This window comes from Anguilla anguilla, chromosome 10 (assembly GCF_013347855.1).
Source record: "Anguilla anguilla isolate fAngAng1 chromosome 10, fAngAng1.pri, whole genome shotgun sequence".
Taxonomy (NCBI): Eukaryota; Metazoa; Chordata; class Actinopteri; order Anguilliformes; family Anguillidae; genus Anguilla; species Anguilla anguilla.
Window position 1 is genome coordinate 19,271,012 of NC_049210.1, and position 21,114 is coordinate 19,292,125.

General features: G+C 42.4%; 1 protein-coding gene and 1 long non-coding RNA gene across 5 annotated transcripts in view; one reads left to right on the forward strand and one right to left on the reverse strand.

The window, feature by feature from the left end:
* The window catches only part of abca2 (ATP-binding cassette, sub-family A (ABC1), member 2), a 76,147-nt gene extending 56,884 nt beyond the window's left edge, over positions 1–19,263 (reverse strand). For all 4 annotated transcript variants that reach the window (XM_035435722.1, XM_035435720.1, XM_035435721.1 and 1 more), the window contains exon 1: positions 18,391–19,263. In XM_035435722.1, coding sequence (XP_035291613.1) covers positions 18,391–18,456 — 66 coding nt within the window. In that variant the 5' untranslated portion in view covers positions 18,457–19,263. The remainder of the gene's footprint in view (positions 1–18,390) is intronic.
* Positions 14,696–15,774, forward strand: LOC118237223. The gene is made up of 2 exons (XR_004767135.1): positions 14,696–15,354; positions 15,490–15,774. It is a non-coding gene; the product is annotated as an uncharacterized LOC118237223 (long non-coding RNA).
* Positions 19,264–21,114: the final 1,851 nt, after the last annotated feature.

Consider the following 21,114-nt stretch of genomic DNA (forward strand, 5'->3'; position numbering starts at 1 on the left):
CAGTCCCAATAACTATTGAGGCATCTGTATGAGCAGTAATATGGGGATGGTTTTCTGCTATATGCTCCACTAATGAATTCATGCTTTCCTTTCGGAACACACACTGCTAATTACATTTATACTATGCACACCTTATTTTAAGTGGGCTATAACCCTCATAATATTTATATATTTCTATAAAATCTATGGAGAAAATTGACAAAAGAACAGAATACTTCCTTCACTCAAGGGTGTAGGGTCAGGCAGGGCTGATTTCAACATTGTTCAATACTTACACTGATGGCTTACTGGAAAAATCTTGCAATTTTTTTCAATTCAATTCAATTTTATTTTTAAGAGACAGAGCAAAAAGAGTGAACAGAGCAAACACCAGGCCTGAACCCCCAAACAGAAAGCATGTGAAGTTAAAAAAAGATTCCCAGTGGGGAGAAAACCTTCAAACGGTAGCAAGAAAAAACTTCCAAATGGGAAGAAATCTCAAAAAATGGGATGAAAATCTGTGGCCGTGGCCTCATCATAGAACACAGAAGTTAAATGTCTCTCTAAAATGATGACCTGGTGCTGCCTCTGTCCACAGCACAGAGGCTACAGCAGCAACTGTATCCGTTAGAGCAATACTGGAAGAACCGGGCCCTGGCAGCTCATTTTAAAAAAGACAAATTATGATCTTACAAAGTAGGCCTGGAAAATAGGCAGTGGTTTAAGAGCACACTTAAAATTATGATTACCTTGGATTGAAAATCAGTGCCTCGGGGTGAATGTATTAAAAAGAGAAAACCTGCAGAGCTTTTTATCCAATCAATGTAAATTTTACAAAATAGACATCCCCATTACCCGAGAGCTAAACTCAAACAGGGGCCCCTTCAGTCAGCTGGTTTCATCTCTAAGACACCCCAGCTTCAGAGCGGCACTGCTGACCAACGGCAAATCAGAGTAAATCAAAGGATATCTACCTTTAACACTGGGATGTAGAATACTACAGTACCTGAAAATAGATTACATTATTGGCTGAGTATATCTTCATACATCTTCAGCAAGTAGTTCCAAACTATCTTTGTTTAGATGAAAGGGAGAAAATATCAGTCACTTGGGAAAGGGACACACAGCAGTTCACTGTCCCCAGGCCAACAGCCTGAGGGTCAATGGGATGCAGAACACAAAAGACTGAAATCACTATTATTATTCTCTGTAATATATTACTATTATACTTCTCATATTATCGCATAAGTATCTGTCCTGTAGTTGATGTTGTTATTGTTGATTGCGCGTGGTCGTGTCAAAAGCCTTTTTGAATTTGAATTAGATTTTGAGAGCGGGAGCCTGCAGTTTCTCAACACCATCCACTTGTTTCTTGCTTAAGCCAGGACACAAAAAAGGGCAGATTAGTCATCGGCGAGTTAACCTGAAGTAGTTATGGTGATCAGAGGCAGGATTGGCAGGTAGGGACAACAGTAGAGACGGCAGCGACGGCTGCGACGACGCATGGGGGGGCATGGCAGGGCCCGGCGGCTCGTCAAGGAAACGCACACTCTCGTGACGCCGAGCACAGATGGCGCTCCCCCGCCCCCGTTAATCCCGAGACTCCGAGAGCATTGCCCACACCCCCCCCCACACCAAACTCTCTCTCCATCCCCACACACACACCCCGCCTTTCTTGTCATTTACTTTCCTTTGATTTTACACTAAAACACAACGCTGTCCTAGCTCACTGATTGCAGGCTTTTGCCTCTATCCGCCTCAGTCTCCCCTTCATTTTAATCACCCCCCCCCCCCCCCCCTCTGAGTCAGACAGATAATCCTCCTCACAGCTGTAGGGGCATGAGACTACCTTGATTAGAGCGAAGTGCTCTTCTGAGGAATTCCCAGGGAATTTATCTTTGACCTCAAAATCTCCTCTAAACTGCACTGGATGTTCACACAGCAGCAACTTTTCTCATTGCAATGCACAATGTTGCTGCTCATAACTGATCTTTGGCCTTATAGCAGAGCATAGCCAAATCCCTCCACTGCTCACCAGTTATCTTCCATACATTAAGAAACTATTTTTAAGGACTACAGCAATGGAACAGTATTGCTTACATCTATTTGACTTCAAAGTAATATTAGGCCTGCAACATACATACAATTACTGTACATGCACTTTTACTGTACAACTGTGCACATATACACACACTAAGAGACACACAAAAACATACAAATACACACACACAAACACGAGCACACACACGAGCAGCCCATGCATACACCCATGGATGTAAACACGCATACACTCACACACACAGTGCAGCACGCGTGCACACACACACACACACACGCACACGAACACACACACAAGCTTTTCATGATGAAAGACTGCCATGGTATCAGCATTGCAGCAGAGAGTTTAATTAGACTCCAGGATGGAGCCACGTCAGGGTCATATCAATCATTAACATCCCATCTCTCTCTCGCTGCGACTGTCCCTCTCACCTCATCCCTCTCGATCTCCATTACTGACAGTGGGCCAGTCAGCAGAGGATGGTCTCCCATCTAAAGCCCAGCTCCTCTCCACATTTTTCTTGACACCGTGTGAGTGTTTTCGTTCTTCGCACTGGGGACTTTTTAGCCCACTCGGTTTTTGGAGGTTCAGGCATGCACTTTCCCATCTTCCTATTCTCCATTTTCCAATGAAGCATTTATAAGAAATCGTGACTGGGTCTCTGTAAAACTCACCATACAAATAAAATAGAATTTAACTGAATCGTCATCTCTCTATTCCAACAGGCAGTGCAGAGGACAGGCAGATGTTTTCCACCCCTGGGTTAACCCAGGTCCCCAACCACAGGATAAGTCAGTTTGTTTTGCTAGCCTGCAAACCAGAAAACAAAACTGACCCGGGGTCAGTAGCCTTTCAACACTTTCGTTTGCCTCAGATTGAACGGGCAGAATTTCGGCATCCCAACAGCAAATCGGTCAACAAGGAACCAAATGTTAAAAAAAACCCCTGAGGATGACTAATGTATAACCAGGCTACATCTGGGCCAGGCAGTGCGGCCAAGCCAAGCCACGGCTCAGCCCGGTGCGTTTCCAAATCAACTGTCCGTGCCGATTGGAGGAGACGTTGCCAAGGTGACAAGCATATGCCTTTTTTTCCATTGATCTCGATGTCATCGCTTTTTGGGCGAAACGTGCGGATTCCCCCCCTCTCCCCGGCTCCATCCTCTCCTCTCACCGCTGGCCATTAAGCCGCAGGGCCGTTTACTGCTGAACCAACCCAGCTCGAGCAACAGGGAGCAGCATTTCCTAAAGGACTCTTCCCAATACCCGATCAAACACATCTACAGTAGAACACATTCTCATTTACAGTCTTACTCAGATGAATGTAATTTCCCTTAGATCCCTCCCCTCCCCCCGTGTTCTCCAGATGTAATCAAAGAACCCATCATGCTCAACGCCATATGCTCATCTTTTGTAATCAGTTAGCTCTGGCATGTATTCAGTCCGATCTGCTTTTTTTTAGGTGAAATACGAAAACTTCAGCACCATTAATATTTCATGTTTATGAAAGCAGTAAATATTTCATAGCATGGTTTAAACATGAGAACCAAATTAGCTGGGAGTCTGAGGCAATTTTCACTTAATTCATTTCCAGCTATGCCGCACCCCCCGCCTTACAGCCAAAGTTACTGCGAAAAAGAGAGAGAGAGCGAGTGTGAGAGAGGAGGAGGAGGGCCCTGAGAGAGGGAGAGGTACGCAGAACAGTTATAGCAAATCCTAGAAAGAGAAAGAAAAACAGAGAGAAAGAAGGTATAGTGGAAGCAACTGGAAAAACCAGAAGCAGAAAGGGAGGACAAGCAGAGAATGAGAGGGTCGAAAGGGAAGCAGACAGCTCCATAAAACAACCGCAGGAGAGAAAGAAGAGATAGGAGAAAGAAAAGTCGCATTTGGACAGGAAAGATGGGAAGAAACAAAGGCAACCCAAAAAAAAAAACACAAATAGACAACTGAGGGAGCGGCAGGATGACTCAAGAGAGATAGAGAGAGGAAAGAGAGAGAGAGGAGGACGGAACGAAGGCTAAATGCAGCTCATGGACGAGAAAGAGACCATTAGGAGGGGTCCATCATTTTTATGAGGTGCCTGAGATGGGAAGGCTGGACTCGGGCATCGAAGCAGCAGGACTGGCGCACGCAGTTATTGCGCGCTTTCACGGCTCCCCGTAGACGTGTTTTCACCACCTTTATTCGCTATCCCCTCTTCTTTCAGTCCGTAAGCTCACAAAAACGCTCGTCCTGAGTAAAAGACCTGGCGTCATCCCCCCCCCCCCCCCCCACCTTTACACTGAAACAGTGAGACAAAGTGATGCGCCATTGTGCGGTGTGCGCAGAACGAACAGAATCTACCCAGGTGGCCGCACCTCGGTCTCGACAGTGCAGTGACGGCAACGTTCATCCGCAATGGACTTTTAATTATAACGCTCTTTCGCTTTTTAACCATCAGTGCTCTTCCCCCCCCTGCCCCCCCCCCCCCCCCCCCCCCCCACCCCAGTCTTTGATAAAATGAATGCAGGGTTTTAAATTACAATCACACAGTGTGAAATTAAAAAGTCTTCAACAAGCTACCCTCTGAAAATGTGACCAAAATAACCAGTTATTCCTACAGTCCTGAAGAGAAAGCTACAGTACTTGGTGACCTCACCCAAAACTAAATCTTACAATCGCATCATTCAAGTCAATCGAAGCGATGGCAGCTCGGTAGCAAGGGACGTTTCAAAATGTCCCGACAGGTTTTTTTGTGTGCTTGTACACGCTTGTCCCCAGCAGTTGACGGAGGTAATTTATGCATTCGCACGGTATGTCACCGTGTCCGATACTGCAAGCTTGCACCTGGCTGGTCCACCGGGTTCAGCATTATGTGTGCCCTTATTCGCTCCGCACACCCTCTACTCGCCCCCCAACAATATCAATCAATCAGCCCTTACTTTCCATAGTCCAACTTTCAGTCAGACAGTCACGCCACCCTCATGAGTTTTACAGGGGGGCATTGACAGCAGAGAAAAAAAGTCAAAATTAACCCAATGTAGGATGTAGAAAAAAGTCCAATTTAACCCAATGTAGGATGTAGAAAAAAGTCCAATTTAACCCAATGTAGGATGTAGAAAAAAGTCCAATTTAACCCAATGTAGTAGGATGTAGAAAAAAGTCCAATTTAACCCAATATTAAATCTAAAAGGACTGGCATGTTAATATACTGGTCATAATTTTAAAAAATCTAATTTGAATGATTATTATTATTATTATTGTTCTCCATTAGTTCTTTTGGCATTGCCCGTCCATTCTGTATGAATAAATAAACTTAGCTAAATGCAATGCTAGATTATTGATGACATGCTAGATTATTGATGATTATTGAAAGATTTCATTTTCAAATTCAACATATTGCATGGTTTTGTATCAACAGAGAACATATGCCCCAAGCATCAACTGCAACAAAGGTGGGTCTTTGGATCAAAGTGGATTTGACAAAAAAAAACGATGATGATTTAAAATAATTAGAAACAAATCAAATTAGATAAACATCATTATGAATACAATTAATTCTTGATAGGTTACCGCGGGGTCTGTTTAAACAAAAATATTCCATTCAAGCTGCTTTATCCAAGCATAGCAGAGCTGCATGGAGAATGTTTATGACTATACATCATGTGGTGCAAAGCCTTCATTAATAAAGTCCTTTGCTTTAGATGTTTTTATGCTTTATGGACACGGCAGTATAATACAGACCTTCTATGATGCCATTGTAATAAATCCTGCTATGGCTAACCAAAGCACGTTCTGTATTTCTGTTGATGTTGATGGAAATACTTGTTGTTTTTAAATAATATTTTTTTTAAAATAACATTTTTCTTTTTTGAATTATGTTGTATACCATCAAACTACCCTCTATGATGTTTAATTAAATACATTATAAAAAATGACAGCAAGACATCATAAACCACTTGAGTGTTCTACAAAATGAAACGTTTGGGATTAAGATGTTTGAAAGGATGAAGATGTTGTCCAACTGAATGTCTACGGCAGCATTTTTTTTAAAAGCCAACACGTATCAAAAGAGCTCCGCCTTCAAATCTGAGGGGATTCTTTCCATTCAGCCGCCCGAGTTTAAAGCGACCATGTTTCCTTTTACGTGTGCTGTGGAGGCATTTAATGGCGAGTTGGCCTACTTTGATCAAAGAGATGGAAAATATAGTAAATATAGGACAGGACACCAGACACAACTTGATGATCTTGTTTGTTTTTATAATAAGTGTACATTGCTTTGTTTATAGGTAAATGCACCGTACACTATAAGGCTGGTCACTCTGTAGAATTCATTTATCTGAGTTACACTATTACTGGACAAATACAATTCTTAAAACATACAGTATGTTTTCAACATTTTGGGGATATGAACACTATCATGTCAAACTACCACTTTCACCATTGCACTATATATCACTCACACACACACACACACACACACACACCTACCTTTCATTAATAAATTACTAATGAGGTTCACATGATCATATAATGAAGATGTCATGTAATTTTTATTTCTTGTGAAATGAAAGCCATTTCTCATTTTTCATTTGAGAATAAAGGTTGTGCGTATTAACCCTAGTGAGACTGATGCAAAACTGTTTAATGTAGAAATCTGTAATAAGTTTTGTTCTAAATGTAAGGTCCATAGCTGCACTTAAGAGTCTTTCTAGATCAATCAGACAAGCCAACAGGAAAGACATTGTACACATTACAACAGACTACACAGACTTTATTGCCACACCTTTCCCTATCACAATCCGTGGAGGCAGGGCAGCAGCAAATTCAGAAGTTTTGTTTGATTGACTGCTTGATGAAGTTACTTGTGTACTATGTACTATATCATATTTTCAGTGGGTCAAAAGTTTACATACACTTTGTTAGTATTTGATGGCATTGTCCTTTAATTGCTTAACTTGAATCGAATGCGTGGGGTAGCCTTCCACAAGCTTCTCACAATACTTTGCTGGAATTTTTGTTGATCGTATTTAGTGTAAAATGGACATGATGTTGAAATTATTTACTGGTCTGCCATGCATGAAGTATGTTTGACTGAGTATTTTGTGTGCTGAAGCCAAAATAAATTGTAAATAAATTCACAGTAGTTTATGAATTTATAGTCAAGTTTTGTCTTCTCTAAAACACAATGCATCATTCAGTCACCTCCAAAATCATATTTTTCTGCTTCGGTTAAGAAGAGTTTCAAACTTAAACACTATTGTTCTGAACTGTACTGTATTGTTCAGAAGAAACTGTGGAATACTAATGCAATCTCCCATCTTAGATCACTTGTGTGTGTGCACAGGGCCAGGTGTCCAGGGCCTGCATCAGCTACAGGCATCAACAGATAGTAGGCCTACTACCAGTGGTCGCGCTAGCCCAAGGAATGCTGCATCTTTGGAACGCAGGACATTTCAAAATCTGTATTTTACCCTAATTCACTTGTTTTCAGATAAAAACAAATGTTTTTCCTGTAACATGCCTCCTCACAATAATATCACATCATGTAATTCATTATTTTATTATGCCACTTGTATCAGAAGCAGAATGAATTAGCGGAATGAAATAAGCTACAAATAATGTTTCGGCCTTCTATTCAAAACTAATTTTTGCCACATAAGCTAATAACATTAGAAAAGCCTAGGAGCAATTTTGGTTTTAATTTACACATGTTGAGCAAGTTAGCTAGAGTGTGATATCTCATTTTCGATCTTTCGTTCAAATTAAGCCCTTTTTTTTTTAAATCTAGCAATGCTACCAATGGCTGAGTTAATAATAAACAACACAATGTCAGACACTGAAAGACAATTGGCTCAGGAGCAAACAGAAGCAACAGTTTTGCTGCGGTTCATGCCTGGGCTATTGTACGTTGTGATCTTTTTTTAAAAAAAAAGACCTCAGAATATCTGCATTTAGGGAATGCAGTGTATTTTTTCCTGACATTTTGGCTCTTCTTTCTGCACAAAAAATGCATTATCCTGCATTAACATGACAGGTAACTACTACACTACAGTATACTACAATATTATATTACAATACAGAAATTTTGTGGCGTCAATACAAAAAGTGTTGAGACACTCACAGGACAGCAAACGCAGAGGATCTTATGAACAAACTAAGCAAATACAAAAGAGATGCTTTCATATTGAAATGCTTGTTCGAATGCCTCGAAGGGATGGAAAAGGTTGACCATTCGTCAAGTCTATGGAGTCAACCTTGGCAGCTGCTAACTGCATATTGTAATGTAGACTTTCCTAGGAGGATATCACTAATAGTGCACTCACCAGGTCTACTTTTCTGAACTCTAAAAATGAGTTTTATTTCCTGAGAAACTGTGCAAAATATCAGTAAAATTGCTTCGCTCGCGAAATTCACTCCAAAAACTAGCTCCTTCCGTAACTCATCCAAAGGGACAGACAGTGTGAAATCACAGCATTATGCAAATAAAAGGCTTGGCTACAATGACACGTCTAATAATTATAAATTCCTATCTAAATGTTAAGCTAGCTAACATAAAAGGGAAAAAAGAGCCCATTTAAAAATGTCAGTAACAGCTACTTGTACAGAACACGAGCACACACATAAATGTGCACGATCGCAAGCTGTGCGCCAGCATTTGGACTGCAAATCTGTCACAGCAAGCAGGTGGCTGTCACAGCAGGACTGGGGACCAAGCCATCCACTGCAGAGGATCACAGAAACAAACACACACAAAACCGTCCACATAAACGCATGCATGCACACACACACCTGTACAGAGACGTACAGATCCACCTGCATCCAATCGGGCATACAAACAAACCTGCACAATCAAGCACAGCTCTACACACACATACACACACACAGAAACATCTGTAGAGACATACAGTACAGATCCACCTGCATCCAATCGGATGCACACACAAACCTGCACAATCAAGCACAGCCCTGCACACACACACACACACACACACACACAGAGTATGGAAAGACTTTAATCACTGGCAGGTCGTGAGCACTAAAGCTGCTCACCCTCCTGTTGGCACTAGACAGTAAGCCATGTGCCGCTTCCAACAAAGAGAGAACTGCAACAATTATCTGTTCTCACACTCCTGCCACCTCTACACTGACTGGATTATAGACTGCAGGCTTATAAGGACATCCAATGACTCACATCCCTATGAGTATACCAACCTGCAATACACCCTACAGTAACATTTGTTCAGAGTTTTACTGCCCGGCAAATGTTGTTCATTAACGTTTGTAGATTCTGAGTTTGTAGGAATTTGCTCTACAACTCCTGTGGTTCCTGTTGATCCTGTTGAGCCAACTGTTGACCAGTTGATTAGGGGCAGTTGATTGGCTAATTGGTGCCAAAATTTGGTCGATTAGCATTGGCAGCACTGCAGTCTATTTGCTAGCGATGGCCAGCGGGGCAACTGATTGGCAGCTGATTGGCTAATGAGGTCCAGTGCGTCGTCTGTTTGGTTAATATGGGACAGAGGATCATGGCTTGGTCAGTGAGATTGATTAGGGCTGCTCATGAGCTACCCATGAACTGTCACACCCTTGATGAAGGGGTTTAACCTGTCCTGCTTTCATTAACACCCAGCTGAACAAATTGGTAGTGCAAACCATCTTTTTCTTCTTTGTCTTCTTTTCATTATTGTTATTATTGCTAACAATATTATTTAGCTTAAGAGATGTGCTCTGAGATCTCAGATGTGCTCTGAGCATCAACTTGCACGAATGTTGAGGAAATTCAAACGAAGGTGGTCACCCTGCGGCTTTGCGATCGATGGGAAAAGCAGCCGAGGTAATGCCGGACCGGTGTCCCATCTCTCTTCTGTGCCACTCCCCATCCCCGTCCAGGGGAATGGCTCTCAGATGAGCTTCCACTTAATGACTTTATGAGAGACCTTTTACAGCCTCAACTGCGTCACAGAGCCAAGCCCCTGCGCAAGCACACGCTGTCATATTGATACCGAACACACACCTGGATTGGGGAGGGTCAGGGCCAAAAAAAGTCGATACTGAGCCCTCTGCCCGTAATTTTTCAAAGATTGTTCCCTCTTCTCATCCCTCTCTCCTTCCTGTTCAGTCTTCCTCCTGCTTTTAGCAATCCCCCCACCTTTATTTTGCTTAGCTTTTCCCCTGTTCGTTCTGACTTTTGCACTCTCCTCCCTGACAATCTCTCTCTCTCTCTCTCTCTCCCCCTCTCATGTATATTTCATCTAGCTTTTCTCCAATGCAGCTTCTCCCCAGAGCCAGCGGCTCTCAATAATTCACCACCCTGTCTCAGCCAGCCCTACCCTCTGGCCAGGAAAGGTATGTATACAGATGCAGTCACAGGAGTGAGGGGGGGGGGGGGGGGGGGGGATATGACAGTTGGTTCTCTTAGCTAATGTTTACAAAACATCTTTTTTTGATTATTCTCACACAGCTATTTATTTCAGGGACAAGAGTTTGCGGTTATTTCAGGTTTACCCCAGGGTCACGGTCAGGCTTGTGTCGATGCAAAAACAGTCCACAGTATGGCCATCTGTTCTTTATCCATGGCAATGATTCTGTGCCCAAGCTCGATCAGCAATGAGGGAGCGACATTAGGTCCATTCTGTGGCCGTTCAAAGCACACAACAAAATCACAAACACCTATGCAAACACTAGGCTTATAAAACACCTATTCCCCCTTGATAATTTCACCGCTCCTTGGCCCACTGTAAAGAGGACGAGGTATGCAACAAACCATTGGTTATGTAACGAGTTAACAGAAGCCTACTGTTTTCTTACAAAATCTGGGCACTCATTAGGCCTAATAAGAATAAAATCAGAATGGGTTTTACTTAACTTTGCAAAGACTGATTCCTGATTCCAATGAAAGATTTATGGTAAAACAATGTTCAAGTGTTCAAATCCACGCAAGGGAAATTACTGATACATCCATTAGCAAGGATAATTTTTTTTCTTGCACTGGCTGCTTACTTGTCCTTCGCAAACAAAAGCATAATTAATTCTTCATTTTTCTTGAGGCTGTAAAATGGCTGTGAACCTTGGCTTTTTGGCGTTAGTACAGATGGTGAACTCCATATTGTTGAGATCAAATGTTCTGACTCTTTAGATTGCTGTGAAATGTTAAATCACAGCAATCTGATTTTCCGGCTCATTAGGAATATTCATAAAAGGTCATGGACCATTCATAATCATTCATAAGCCACAAAAAATGATATGGACAGCTCTGTAACTCCAACGGTACCAACTGAAATTTTCAAGAACAAGGAAATCAGGTAAGACAAAAAGAAACCAAGAGCTTATAATGCAGGCAGAACAAATATCTACTCCAGGGATGGCCAACCCAGATGCTGGAGATCTACTGTCCTGTAGGTTTTCATTTCAACTACAATTTGGCATACCTGATTGTACTAATTAGCAGTTCAACAAGATCACCGGCAGTTAAATGAGCTGTGCTTTGTTAGAGTTGGAGTGAAAACCTACAGGATGGTAGATCTCCAGGAGCAGGGTCGGGCATCCCTGATCTACACAATCTGAGCTGATTAACGACCTTCAAGTTTAAATTCACTTCCTTAGCAACGGCTTGACAACCACAGTCCTGTAGTTACTGCCTCTCATAAAGTACATTCAACATTAGCATGTTTCAGTTGACTTTTCTAGCATCGTTCGCTGGAAACATTTAGTCAACTGCCCCCCCCCCCCCCCCCCCCCCCCCACACACTCCCCACCCCACATCACTACGGCTCTTTAATGCAATTTTATTCTGCTTTAGTCAAACAAATACTTCACATGATTTGGAAGTTGTGATGCTAGTGCAGACATAAAATCAGATGGATACAAATTACTATAAAGCACAGGCCTTTAAACAGTGGCCCACTCCCACCAAATCCCACCCCAATTGAGGCATGGTTGTGTTTTTTTGGAGCAGCAAAATTATTGTGTGCGTGTGTGCGCGCGCGTGTGTGTATGTGTATGAGTACGTGTGTGTGCGTGCGTGTGTGTGTGTGCACATATAAAGAGGGCACATACACAAAGCATGTGTACAAAACACAAAACCACATAAAACCACTACCAAACTCCCACTTACTTAAAGTGGTAGGACTCCATGTGCAACACCCCCCCCCAGGTTGAGCTTCTGCTGATGGCAGATTGCACTGTGTAAGCATGGGAGAAATTTTTGGTCTTGAGACCAAAGAAGCACTGGCAGCTACATCAAAGCAGCTACAGGGGAACACGAAGGTAAACAGGCCAGGGATCACTCAGAGAACGGAACGTCTTCCAGCGTGGCTTCAGACAGTCTGCTCAGCCCCCATTCAGCGGGCACGTGTTTGGGCGCTTGCATGTATCACCGATGGTGGGGTGAGGCTATGAATTAGCATAATCATTATAATTAGCAACGAGTCGCAGTCTAATTATTTTTGAGTATTGGCAACATTTGAAATCTTTCTATTTATGTCAAGGGTTTTTGGCATATATTAAAATTATGCTGTTGTGTTGTTGCTAATCTAATTAAAGGTACTCATCAGAGCTTGTTTTGTGGGGTTATATAAGACCATTCAACAGTGAAGTTTCAAAGCTCTGTTCAAAGGGATGCCTATACAATGCATGACACAATCAATTCACTTCTGCACAGAATGAAGCCAATTCTTTCATCTCCCAAGTTACATTCAAGAACTGTTTTTTTTAACCGTAGAAAATGCATCTCTTTTATAGTAAAATCCAGCTGAACCGTGAAAAATTGTTCTCTTTCTGTCCAGATTTGAAAGGTTTTTAATAGAATCCAAAAGCCAGGCAACAATACAAAGACCAATTTATTACAAATCAGACTAACCAGCTATCAAAGAGAGTGGTTCACAACCTTTTCTGTTTACAGCAGAGCTGTTCGAACAGTGAGATGCACCCAGCCCAATGTCACACAAAGCACTTCCAAAAATTATCAGTACCCTGTTTTTTCTCAGAATCCTTTTATATTTAGGCCTACCTATTTTTTGACATTGTTTGCATATGATTCATCACTACCACTCCAAAGCCAAATAATTAGAACAATGTAGCATATTCATCGAATTTCCCACAAAACCTGCCTGTCAACAGCAGACAGAGCAGCAGCAGCACCACGATATCATTAATAACAACGACTAGGTGTACAGCACATCTAATGGCAGAAACGCAGAGAGACGCAGATGCACCCATGACAGAAAGCGATATGTTATGTCACGCTAACACATGGCGCTCCAGGAATAAGGAGAAGAGGTCAACTCTCCCCTGAGAAAATGAAAAGACACACACATACAGCACAGCAGCCCAGGGCAAATACGCAGTCTGGAGAGCGCAAGTATTGCACAGTCGTCCGTTGTGTCTGTGAGATCACTGGATGGAGCCAGTCGGCGTCTGGCAGTCCCTGCCTCAGTCAGCTCCCCCACGGAGGGGGTGGGGGGGCTGGGAATCAGAAGGAGGGGTTGCGGGAGTGTGGTCGCTGAGACCGCAGTTTGCATGTATAATTCACGGCTGGCGTCGACTATCCCCGCCCCCCCACCCACCCCCCCACCCCCAGTGTGACTCCACTGCCCTATTCATTTACGGCGACGCTTTCGTCCATTTCTACCCCGATTTCTCCCTCCGCTCCTCTCCTCCCCACCGGGTCCATAGATACCCAGCCAGTTCAGCCCGTCCCTCTGCCAGCCAATCAGTCGGCATCGCTGAGAGAACTAGGTCAGTCCTTATTTTTCTCTTCTGGTTTTTTTTTTGGTAAGCTAGCAATAAGGTAAATCACACGGCGTAACACACCACAGTTGCTGGGGATCCATCACCACCACTATCATCATCATCATCATCCCCACCACCACCACCACCACCCCCTCAGGGGGACTATCGGCCAGGGAAAGTGGCACTACACTGCATGTGTTTTTCAGTCATGCACCTCAGGGAAATGCGGAATTGGCAGGAGGCAGCGAGTTAATGCTCCCGGTGCTCGCGGGCATAGGGGGTCGTGGGTTTGAATCCGCAGCAGAGCTGCCGCTGTAAACTCTGAGCGAGTCAATAACCGTGCGCTCTGCTCCTGTATGGCTTTAGTAAGGCTGTGTAAACTGAAGGGAGCAAATGAAAAATATGTCATGTGGGGTTAAACAAACAAGCACAGCTAATGTAACCCGCTCCTCACTCTGCCAGTACAGAGATCAGGTGTGTGTGTGCGTGTGTGTGTGTGTGTGTGTGTGTCAAAGATTCCCCCAGCCACTACAGACACATACAGTATGTCAGCGACATACTGGAGGATTTGCTCATGCATGTATGAGTGCACGCAACTATATTAATGCATTTGCAAATGTGTATGTGTGTGCGGGGTATGTGTGTTTAGAGGGGTAGTCCATGTGCTTTACGAAGTTCCGTGCCACTGTGTAGTTTCACACTTTACACATCAAAAACACGGCATGTCATACTCATGTGTGCCCACAAGCATGGATGACTGGGGAAAAAAAAGGAACCTTCTCCAATAGCTTTTGTCTGTTGGCTTTAATTGCCTGTGTGGCAGCTGCTTACAGATAAGAAATGTACACCTAATTTTCCGTAATACCTCACAAAGGCCGCGTAACCCTCTGTTTGACTTGATGAATCATTAACGCATTCCGAACGGCAAACCTCTCCTAGGATGACAGACTGCCTGCCGCACGTTACTGCCTATCGAAACTGGGGGGAGTGGCAGTAAAAATGTACCATTAACAGTTACAGAGAAAGGGACCCTGGATGCGTTTCCACTTCGGAGGCAAACATCTGCCGCACAGAACCGGACGCTTTCCACGCGATAGCGAGGGGGGAGAAAAGGGTTAATCAGATTCATTTGAAGGAGCAGGAAGGGAAAAAAAAACATTGCCGCTTGCAAACTGCTGATGGGGCGTTTCCCAGAATACACCGCGGAGCCCCGCACGATGATTACCAGCCACTTCCTGCGCCAGCCGCGTCCGATGATCCTGCGGGATGACGCCGCTGTTGCTATAATTAAACCGGCAATCCTTTACTCCAGGGAGCTCTTGACATATGCGCCGAGTGATTTATGAAGGGAACTGTTGCTGCAAATACTACACTTACAAAGGGACCCTGGCAAGCAGGTACAGGTCCAGCGAGCTCCAATCAGCGACCGGTTGCATAAAACACATTAAGAGAAGTTGTTAAGAAGAAAACTTCCCCTTAAGATGCCCTGCACTTTCAGTGAGTTGCACTAAAGTATTTACTGAGGTAATTTCCTTAAACAACAGCATCGCATGACAATGCAAAAAAAAATAAAAAATGTCAACCAGGCCATTCCAGCAAACAAAGGTAAGAGGCATCATATCTGTTTGTTATACTGTAGTAACATGCAAGAATGAGCATGCAAACTTTAAAGGAAAACAAGCATTTAGGTGTGTTTTATGAGCAACTTTTTTTTTTTTTTTTTTTTTTTTTTTTTTGCAGGGCCTGCCCATATGAGTATGGATCACTGAATGAAGTGTAAAAGATAAACCTGAATGCATTCAAGCGAGTCAACAGGTGGACCACAGAGAGGTCTGAAATGCACCAGACCACAAAGCCCAGACTACGCAGGCGGCGAGGACCAGAAATGGACTGTGGCTGCAGCCTCTGTGATCGATCCTTCACTCAGCCTCTCGCACACTAAATCTGAACCTTGGTGATACCTTCCGGATACATGGCTGCTTTTCCACTGGAGGAGGTCATAATAAAGCATATTCAGTCAGACAACCTCATTCCCTCATTTGCAAACCGAACCTGCTGTTATTTATCAAAGTAACAGAACGCAGGGACACTAGATAGCAATAAACTATAGCAGGCTCTCGCAATGTTATTGTAAGGTTTTCTTGCGGGAACAGGGGATCACCTGAGTGGCTCAATCAGTAAAAGTGCTCACACAGGCTGGGACTAGTACAAAATCACTGGTTTACACGTGGATTATGCGAATAGCCAACTATGCCCAAGACACAATTTGGCCTTGACATGCTAGGGCTACACTAGGATTAATTTAGCCAGGTTTTATTGTGTCACCACTGCATAAACTCCTCACGACTATTTGCCACGTCCCTTCCCAGTGTCCAGTAATAGATAGCTTACACTTCTGTACCTATCAGCATAAATTCTGCTGACATGTTCAGTGGCTTGCGTGCAGTGTATAAAACAATGTCAATGACACCTTGGGAAAATGCATAGGCGGAGTTCAAGAATTGAGGAAAAGGGGGAAAAGTGTTCACATTTGTTTGTAAGTGCAACTGGCTCAACTAGAGTCAAGGCTGTCCACTGCAGATCCATAAGTTTCTGGGTTCTATGTTTTGTTACAACTGGAGTATTACTGTCACTGACTGGATTGGAACTCAAACCACTTCATGTTCCAGGAGTCCATCAATTAACGTGTTCACTCACTGACAGGCTACTACTTCTCAACTACAAACAGCAACCAATTCAGTCAACCTGTCGGCGGGGGACGATGTTTAAATCCAGACCCTTAAACATTGTTATAGCGGTAAAACAACAATAGCATGTGTAGTGGGCTGTGCTTGCAATGATAGGATAAACAACTGATGAAACTTTCAGAACACACTCTTATGGCATCGTGCTCAGAAGTACAAAACACGATCTTGGTGATCTCCTTTCATGTTGTTTCACAAAATTTGATTAAGCTTTTGTGTAAAGGGATACAGGGTTTGTAAAATAGAATGTCTGACAATTTATCAAATTTTGTGCACATTAATGAAAACGGTTTAATGAATAATAATTGTATGCAGTAAAAAGACAAGCAACATTTACGTGTTCATTTCGGTTACTACACAACCCCCTTCACTTGATAGTTCTCTCACAAAAGGCTATTAAATCCAGATTAGAACTGAATTAAGGACTTAAACATTCTTAACTAATGAAAATTCTATTTTTTGATTTTTTAAAGTGCTTATACAAGGTTCTTCCTGGCCTGTCATTAAGGTACATTTTCAAACAGCGCTAACCTGTCCTTCTGAGCGGAACCGCACAGAGAATTAACTAAACAGGTGTATGTGACTGCATTCGAAATATCTCCATGTCACCAATGATGTCTAATAAGCGACACATTGCTGGTGCTTCATTAGCAGCAACAGCAGCAACCACGACTGCAAAAACACCCCGAGAGGTAAAAATTATCTGCTAAAAAATTTGCACTCCCAGTGTCACTTATCCTTCATTGACTGGTCCCAGTCACAGCTGGCTGAACGAGGAATTCGACCAGCGAGTCAGAGCATGAGCTGTCAAGGGATGCTAATCCAATGTCCCCAACGCCTGCCACAAACACACACCCTTCCTTCGTCTGACAAGGTCTGAGGGCAGCTGAAATATTATCAGCGATTGCGACACATCTCTAGTCAGATTCGGTGTCTTGTCAGCGCAGGGCGTGTGAGAGTAGAGATGGGAGATTGGTTTTCGTACACGACCGAAAACATGGATATGCGCTAGCAATAAAATGTTCAACATGAACCTGACAATGAGTTCAAATCCCCATTCACCTCAAGAGTCTATTCTTAGCAGCGAATATTCTCTTAGAGTGAATAACAGACTCGGCTCATGAAAGGTTCTGCAGAGGGAAAAATTAGCATTTTTAAGATAACTATTTCCCACCAACCTGTAACCGTTCACGGGAAGTAGGCTATAACAACCTCATATTTCATTTAAAATTTACTCTAAAATATATCTTCGATTTAAGTTAAATAGTCTATTTTACTCCTATGCCTGTTTTTGGGAAGGGCATTGGTAAAACGGGGGAATTTTTAAATAGCTTACTCTTGCTACTAGCCTATTGTGGTTTCTAATAATGAGCTGTTAAAAACCAACCACTCCGGCACCTTTGCAACAACCTGTGTGTTGTCTGAGATAGTGAACATGCAGCTAAAACACACCCAAGTCATTTTAAGTAGGCTACGACAGCACCAATGTGTTATTGATACTTAACGTGTCGAGCTCTTCAGCTAGCATTCAAATTGTCTTAAAAATATTAGGCTATATTTAAAAAAAGAACAAAAATGTGATAAGCATCAATAGAAGATGAAGTAATTACTCTAAACATGACAGGATGCTGTGTTAACTTAATAGATTTGTACTGCGAAACAGAATTATAAAGATGCGCTTCAAATGAGAAAATGTTTAATACAAAACAGGGCTAGCGATGTCGGAGATATACAGCTGCCGGAGTCTCCATACCGACGCCCGTCTCTTCTCGCTCTGCCACCCGCTGTTTCCACTGTGGACGAGGCCTCTATTTATAGCGCTCTACGGATCGGTAAATGGCTGTAAAAATACACTTCTTTACTAATGATAAGAAAACAACATGGTCACTTTACTTACCGGTCCTCTTCGCTTCAATGAAACATTTTTCCACAAGAGAAGATGGAGCTGATGAAGGAATCCCATTTTCGCTAACGTGTGTTGCCCCCGATTTAGTCAAATTATGATTTTTCTGTCTTTACAGTTCACGCATTTCTATTAATAGAGTGAGAACTATTGCGCACTGAATTAGCCTTCCAAAAGGCATATTTACATCCTCCACCTAGTAAAATACAACAGCCTACCTCTCTCTTAAAACGAAGATTCGCTATTTTTAAACGAGACTGTTGCCATACTAAACGACTGTGTTTATCTGCATATGTACTGTAAAATGGTTTACATGCACCAGGTCTGGCTAATCGCTTTAAATAGCGCTCACGGAAATGGTACAAACGCTGCTAGAAATCGTTCAAATCAACCGGAGGATAGAACTCAAGGTGTCGTGCAGTTGTGTGGGCGGAGACAAGGAGGAATTTTACTGTTGTGTGTAATTCCGGCATTTGGTGCCCACTGAAATAAGTAGTCTAAACGTTTCAGAATTAAATGAGCACATATAGTTATATAGATTCCCAGCACAAAACATACAGACTATAGCACTAAAATTTATGAGTCAGATCACGGCCAATAGCCTATAGCCTACACAAACTAAAGCGAAATTGTAGCCTCTCACAATGCGACGCCGACGCCAAACAAAAACTAGCGATAAGGCAGGTCGATGTTTAGCCTAAATTCCAAATTTTGCGTCGCTGGGTGCTGATGTCTAGCCTAGCTACTCTACCATAATAAAACTGCCATCTGACGGTTCTCGTCGCACAGATGACGATTCGTTCCGTGAAACTGTTTCTATCAGCTTCTGCTCGGAATACGCAAGCTTCCCCTGTACTCCCATCACCCTCCCAAATGCAAATTTTATGCTGCACGCATTGGCTACTCAAACGGGTCAGAGTGAAACAACTAGCCTACAGTTTATTCAAGTAGGGTCACCTGTTACCAAATTAGTCCCCTATTTCCTTTAGGCTGAATGGTCAGTTTTATTTCCTGTGTTTTATTGTTGTGTGTTCTATGTCATAATTTAAAAATCCAAGTTAATCTTCTGTCACGATGTCCTACCTTCCGTAGCTTAAAGTAGGATCCTGTGGTGTGATTTGTTAACAAATTAATTGTGCATGGCATGCAAAAGTATTTCCAACATAATGTGGCTTTAATCATCCATCAACAGACTTTGAATGTGTCTACTTACAGGGATATATCACTTTCTGGGTTTTTTAAAAAGTATATGTTATTCGTTTTGTTAGTGTATGTTTTCCGTTGTCCCAGGGAGTGTTTATGTGCATTGGATGATATTTTAGATAGCCCGCAGATGTTTCTGAAGATTAGCCAGCTTTACAATGGCTGGTAGGGGCATAGCAACCTGTGCAGTGATGTTATGTTTCCAGAGGTTGTAGATATGAACAGATTTATCCAATAGCATTCATTCACAATTATAAATGTAATTAGCAGTTTATAAATTGTATCTTGGCCTTTGTCCTGGACAACAGTAATAATCGGTTGCATGTGCTATAGGAAAACAATTCCAACATATACATACAACCTATGGAAGCATAACATCTCTACAAGCTGAGGAGTTATTTGAAGTGTATTTATTGCTGTAGACCACAAACCCCCATTTACACCTACATCAGCCATTATAAAGCCAATAGCTTGTCAGAAACTTCTCTAAATATACAAACTATTCTTTGTTGTACACAAAAACTGTCTGAGAAAATGGACACTTAAACTGGTTAGAAAAGAAGTACAAAGAAAACAGAGTGTAGAATTAAAGAACAACTAATGTCTCCTTACAATTGTCCACATGTGGTTGAAACAAAAACTTACATGCTTACAAAAAATCATGTCTGAAAAGCGGGCAGCAAATCCAAGGCTGTCAACTTGGAGTCGTGTTACTAGAATGCAATATAAGTCTTATCCCTTACAAGAAAATTGTGTAATACTCAACACTGATGAAATGGCATGGCTCCACCTGAAAAACAATACTATAACTAAGTATTGCTGAGAAAAACATGGCATGGAATTGTACATGGGATAAGGAACTGGGCTTTGTAGTTTTGCATGTCCACTCTCAGGGAGGGGTAGTCTATTTTCTTGGTAATTTTTACCAAATTAGTCTCTGTGACTATCTGAGTGTATAATAAATATACATCCATAAGAATGTAATTTAAGCAAATAAATCATACAACCAACATTCAAAGGAGAAGCAATCCAAACAGCTCATTATGTACACCACGTAGAAATGTGCTCTACCATAGCTACGTACAGCTTGAGTCAGCTGCTGTGCGTTTTATTTGGGCAGATTTTCTCCGAGCGCTTTGTGCAGTTCTAAGCAAGACGATTGCTGTGTGATGTCTCTACAAACAGGACTGAAGGGTTTCTGCATCCCTGCGAGGGCCAGCTTGACTCATATGTGCGACTGAGTGCATCCACGTATTTGCGTCACCCATTTCATCCTTGTGAGAGTATTGGGCTAATCGGTGCAATAAAATGCTAGTGCTCTTCTGGGCACCAGAAAAATAGTACTTTAAAAATGCTCTCTAGCCCTGAGTGTAGCAGTGTAGGTTTTCTGCAGTGCATTATTGTGCATTACATAGTTTACCCATATGACTTAATGGTGTAATCCCTTTTTTTCAACTTTACATATCCATAATCCGCAGCTGGATCTGAGCTTAGATTTTATCCCACAGAATATGC